Source organism: Pygocentrus nattereri, chromosome 9, assembly GCF_015220715.1.
Source record: "Pygocentrus nattereri isolate fPygNat1 chromosome 9, fPygNat1.pri, whole genome shotgun sequence".
NCBI classification, from domain to species: Eukaryota; Metazoa; Chordata; class Actinopteri; order Characiformes; family Serrasalmidae; genus Pygocentrus; species Pygocentrus nattereri.
The window spans coordinates 10,875,904-10,881,903 of record NC_051219.1 but is presented as its reverse complement, the minus strand read 5'-3'; the positions used below and the strand labels follow the sequence as shown (position 1 = coordinate 10,881,903).

Below are 6,000 nucleotides of genomic sequence, written 5' to 3'. Positions count from 1 at the left end.
GAGAGAGAGAGAGAGAGAGAGAGCGCGAGAGAGCGAGAGAGAGAGAGAGAGAGAGAGAGAGAGCGAGAGAGCTAATGTAAATATGGAGAACGGGGCAGTGCAGGATGTGACCCACAGAATTTGATTATGGCCTCATCGCCGCACCATTGCAGTGCGTTCAGCGCGGAGCAGGCTGTCGACAAAGCGAGCAGAAAGACATTTTCCCCCCATTTGGAATCATTTTAACCCCATGATTTAAATAAAACTCCAGTCATTACAGCACACAAGCCTTTAACAACCTACATCTACAACGGCTACTGACGGTCAGCAGGAACCTGCTACAGTTTAACGGTCAGGCAATACAGAACACTGGACTGGCTCTTCAGCTTGAAGTCCAACACACAAAGCACACCAGAAAGCTCAGCTCCTCCACCTGCGCAAAGGGTTTACAGGACTGTAACGTTAAAATGTGAAGTGTTAATGTTGCAAAAGCTTGTAAAGCTTCTGTGCAGACCAGTCCACACTGACAGAAACTCAAAACACACCTCTAAAAGAAGCTACTGTCACATCTGACCCTGACCAGTGGTTTCTCCAGAGTCAAAGGGCTGCCTGCTGTTTTTCAGAGCAAAATAAAACAGGATTTGGTTGGAAAATGTTCGTGTTTCTTTAAAGAGAACATATTATGGGCCATTATGGGCCATTATGGGCAGTCGTGGGCTGGAGGTTAGGGAACCAGCCTCGTGACCGGAAGGTCGCCGGTTCGATCCCCAGAGCTGACAGAACATGACTGAGGTGTCCTTGAGCAAGACTCCTAACCCCCAACTGCTCACAGGCGCTGCGGAGTGGGCGGCCCACTGCTCCGGGCAAGTGTGCTCACTGCCCCCTAGTCTGTGTGTGTGCTCACTAGTGTGTATGTGGTGTTTCACTTCACGGATGGGTTAAATGTGGAGGTGAAAGTTCCCCATTGTGGGACTAATAAGGGTCATTTAAACTTAATGAATATTAACCAACTGGGAGCTTATAGGGTTACAAATGTTTCCTACTGTATTGTGTTGTTGCTGCTGGATGCCTAAATTTCCTTCGGGATCAATAAAGTGTCTGTCTGTCTGTCTGTCTGTCTGTCTGTCTGTCTGTCTGTCTGTCTGATACCAAAGTCATATTTATATTCTTGATCAGCTCTCGGAATTCTTAAGATCTCCACATGACAGACTATTCTGGAAAAAGAGAACACAAAAGACCTGATGTGGAAGCCCTGTACAGGCATCTCTACCCAAAGCTCAGAGCAGCCATGGGCTTCAAAGATTAGCAGGAGAGAGTGAGGGGTAACAGTAACACAGTGAGGGAGAACGTGGCTTTGAATCAGGCCATCATGGGTTTCTTCCAGCTGAAGGCTGTTGCGCCCTGAAGGGAGGCACTTAAGCCCAATTTGCCCCAGGGGGACTGTCCCTGCAGTTTACTCTGGAAAATGGGTTAAAGACTGAACTCACGGCCTGCCGTCCTCCACCTGCACGCCTATGGACTGGAACCTGGTGGTGGGGGTCTGCTCCTCTCTCAGCACCGGCTGTACACAGTCCACCTGACACAGAACAGCCAGCAAAAGGAAATTAGTCAACAACAGTTACACCAATCTGTAGTTTAAAGGGATAGTCTTGCATTTTTCAGCCATATCTGTAGCTTTCAGCACCCAGACATGTTTCTTTGTACTGAGTAAAAGAATAGAAAACCTGATGACTTGAATCTCAGACGCCAGTGGGCAGAAGCTGAATCACCTGCTCAATGACTTCTATAAGTGAGTCAGGTTTGAGCTCTGAGTCAGGTTTTCAGCTCTTTCCAGCTCTAAATGATCCATTTGTGGTAATCAACAGCAAGTTACAGAGGCAGCAGACAGAGGCGAGGCTGAAAAATGCTACTCCTACACCTGATTTATGACTTTCAGCAGTGTCTGAAACGGTCTGAGTGTCAATATAAAGTGCCAGATTCCCAAAATCTGATGCTAAGACGGTTAATAGACTAAAGACAAAAACAAAACAAAACAAAAAAAAAAAAAACTTTGCTGACACTTCATCCTTTTTAAATTTGCACTGTCTTCACCCCGGAGAACGGCACACAGCCTGCCAGCCCAACCTGCACCAACCTAATGACTGAAACGGTGCACTGGATGAGCTCATTATCGGCAGCTCGCAGGCTTTAATACAGAACCCAGAACGCCACTGCTGTCAGGAGAGAACCTGCACAACGACTCTATACGACGGTTTCGGACCAATTAGTACCAAACCAGAGTGTAGAGCTGATTTCACTCCAAAACCCTAAAACACCCATAATGCAGATGTGAGATGTCAACTTGTTGCACGGCAACAGAAACGTGAAACCATAAATTCTTCTTCTGTACAGTGCCTCGTATCTGAGTGAGCTGGTCGCGTATTAGAGGCACTGAAACAGTATTAACACTCTCTGCCCACACGCTGGCGCACAGGGGTGTAATCAAAACTCAGATGATGTCCTAAAGTCGGGGAAAAGTCACCCAACTTCAGTTAGGAATTACAGGAAATAAGAACGCTGCCTTTCAAATGATTTTTATACGTCTATTTACGAGGAATCGTGCTTGAAGTGAGCAGGGACATAAATTTAAATAAATTTAAATAAATTAAATACATGAATAAATATGGTCAATTTCCATTTCAAGTTAATAAACTATTTTAAATGGATAAAAAAATAAAAACATTTTAAATAGATAACGGAATAAATATGTAATTTTACATTAAAAATATTCAAATTATATTAAAAAAGTAACTGATTTGGCTCAACAGCAGCAACTAGTGGCACTGAAATGAACACATTAATAACTTTTTTTTTTGCTGTTAAAACCGATATTAATTTTTTTGACCCTCCAAACCATCTACAGTTCCACCCTGAAGCCCAGCTGCTTGCTGTCGCGACGACTATGTGACTGTAGTGACGTGATTCGAAGCTCCTTTCTCGGCTTTAAATGGCAGATATTTCTAACTGCGATGCTGTGAATTTGTTTATAACGGAAGCTCGTCGAGTCAAGAGTGTAATTTACAGGCAAAATGCATGACTAACGCAGAAAGACCAGTAATATCTGTAACGTGAGTTCAGGAGCACGTCTCCAGTGGCCTGCAGTGGACCGTGTTAGTCACACTGACTTGGTGGAACACGACGCCGCCGCCGCTGCTCTAATACAGCATGTTTAATATCAGCAGGCCAACTGCCTTCTGTCCCGTTTCCACAGAATAGTTTAGTCAGCTAATGTTGCTGAGCAGCAAGCGGCAAACAAACAGCAGCGACAGCAAAGCGTAAAACTAGTTTCCCTCGGAGCAAAACCTGAGACGGAGAGGCGACCCCTACTGACCGGGCGTGTAGGAAACGGATTGTCTGCTCTGATATACACAGTTATAATAAATGTGATGCTTTTTACATGGAAATCTTTACTTAGGATCAATTTGTGCTTGAGATAAATGTGATTATGATTATTAATACGATGATTAACGATTATTTCGACTGTTTGCCAGCCCCCCGCAGCAGCACATCTAGCTCAACCATCTACGAGTGCACGGTGTTGGATACACACCATAACATGCACACACCTGGATGCCGATGGAGGAGAGTTTCCTCTTGGGCAGAGCTTTGGGCTCGTCCGGTGTCAGAGTGATGCTTACAGTTTTGGCCTCTGGGACGGGTAGGGGGGTCAGAGGAGGGGGGCTGCTGACCCTTGCACTGGGCAGCGGCACGGGAGGCTCCCGGGGGGCCGGAACCGGAGCCTGGGGCAGCAGTGGCGGCCGTTTAGCACCCTTGGCCAGACTCCCCGTCCTGGAGCTGGTGATGCTGTCAGAGGAGTTGCTGCGTCCTGATTGGCTGTTGGCCTCGCTGCGCTGGTCCTGGCTGTCTAGGTACGTGTCCTGAGCGGACTCGGTGCTGCTCTGAACTGTCACCGCTATGAGGGGCTTGGAGGCGGAGCGTGGAGGAACCGGGGGCGGGGTCTTCTTAAAGTCTAGAGAACAGATGGGAATAAAGAAGAAGTGTGAGCACCAGAATGTGTCTGAAGGACTTGGTTGTGTTTATAACCTCTCTCCAGATAAACAGGCCAGTCATCGTCTGGACCGGTCGAGGGTTAGGAGCTTTTTAGTGTTCTGCACAACAATTTATATCGTGTAACGAATTACATTTCCAAACGATTTACATTCTGTATCGACGAGTCTTGGAAATATTATATTTTGGAATATCTTCACTGATCAGGCAGAACATTATGACCTCCTCCTTGTTTCTAGTCTCATTTTATCAGCTCCACTTACTGTATAGCTGCACTTTGTAGTTCTACAGTTACAGACTGTAGTCCATCTGTTTCTCTGATACTCTGTTACCCTGTTCTTCAGTGGTCAGGACCCCCACAGACCCTCACAGAGCAGGTACTATTTGACGTGGTGGTGGTGTGTTAGTGTGTGCTGCGCTGGTCTGAGTGGATCAGACACAGCAGTGGTGCTGGAGAATAGCCCACCAACCAAACATATTCAGCCAACAGCGTCCAGGGACCATAGCGGTGAGCCGTCATCTCTGACTTTACATCTACATGGTGAACTGACAAGACAGGGGTGTCTCTAATAGAGTGGACAGTGAGTGGACACGGTTTAAAAACTCCAGCAGCAAAGCCGTTTCTGATCCACTCGTACCAGCACAACACACACGAACACACGGAGAATGATCCACCACCCAAATAGTACCTGCTCTGTGAGGGTCCGTGGGGGTCCTGACCACTGAAGAACAGGGTAGCAGAGTATCAGAGAAACAGATGGACTACAGTCTGTAACTGTAGAACTACAAAGTGCAGCTATACAGTAAGTGGAGCTGATAAACTGGACAGTGAGCGTAGAAACAGGGTCATAACGTTCTGCCTGATCGGTGTAGATATCATCATTACGTCTTCTGGGTTGTTTGAATAGTTCAGTGCAGCTAAACTCAAACCAAACCAACAACCATCACTTAGCACTAAGCTGACATCTTGCTAACTGGCAGCTACTGGCCCCCATTCCCAGCACTGGTGACTATTCCTTTAAAACCCAATAGAGAGATCTGCTCTGCTGCTGCCCCGTTCAGTTCAGCAGTACATCATAAAGAGCTCATGAACAGACACATCCAGACTCCGGCGTGACCCCATCAGTGTGAGAAACGCTGTCTCTCGCGCCCCCCGCTGCATAACAGACACGACGGGCCGAGCTCTGGGACCGATGCCAATGCGGGAACAAAAGCAAGCATTTAAACTCGCTCCGAGCTCCGAATATCTTCCACGCCTGGCATAGAGGAACGTCATGGGAAAGCGAATAAGTGCGGCTACAGCTAAGTACACAGTTAAGAAACCTGCAGAACGCTGCCCTCGGTGCGCCGACTCACCAAGACCGCTAATAATGGTCCTGAATGGATCATTAGCCCCGCAAGTGGGATCTGTCGTTTGTTCTTGACAAATCCACTTGACACGAAGCTGCTGTCAACACGGCAAGACAATCAAAATGGGTCACAAATGTAACTAATGCAGCTATGATAAAAGAGCCCACCGAGCTGATCTAACAGCTGCCTACGCTGCAGTTCACACAACAAGACTCTCCAGTCGTACAGAGACGGTGCCATTAATTAAATGGCAGGACTTCTAACGCAAGCTATGGGTCAATTAGCACCGGAGGCCTTGCCTATACCTCAGCACAACGGACAGTTTTTCTGTTTGTCTGTCCCCATTAGAGCCGAACTGTTGTACAATCAACAGCCAAATTATATAATTACTTAACGTATAAAGGAGGTATTTATTTAAAACTCAATACGGTCCAGTTAAACAAAATATCCTCAAGCAAACGTCCAGAACATCACACTGTCTAACCTGCATCACGATCCAGTGCCATATACTGAGGTAGTGGGTACATCAACATCTTATACAGTCAACACCTGAATTACAGCACAACGTGTGAAATAATCTGGCTCGCCCTCTTCTCTGACTGCAGTGTCTCGCCTCGTCACTCC

At 46.8% G+C, this 6,000-nt stretch overlaps 1 protein-coding gene across 6 annotated transcripts in view; it reads right to left on the bottom strand.

The window, feature by feature from the left end:
* The window catches only part of dlgap4a (discs, large (Drosophila) homolog-associated protein 4a), a 196,062-nt gene that overhangs the window by 12,637 nt on the left and 177,425 nt on the right, over positions 1 to 6,000 (bottom strand). For 5 of the 6 annotated variants that reach the window (XM_037541623.1, XM_017717907.2, XM_037541620.1 and 2 more), the window contains 2 exons: positions 3,585 to 3,988; positions 1,467 to 1,555 (listed from right to left, as the gene is read on the bottom strand). In XM_037541623.1, coding sequence (XP_037397520.1) covers positions 1,467 to 1,555; positions 3,585 to 3,988 — 493 coding nt within the window. The remainder of the gene's footprint in view (positions 1 to 1,466; positions 1,556 to 3,584; positions 3,989 to 6,000) is intronic. The other variant, XM_037541622.1, reaches the window with a different exon arrangement.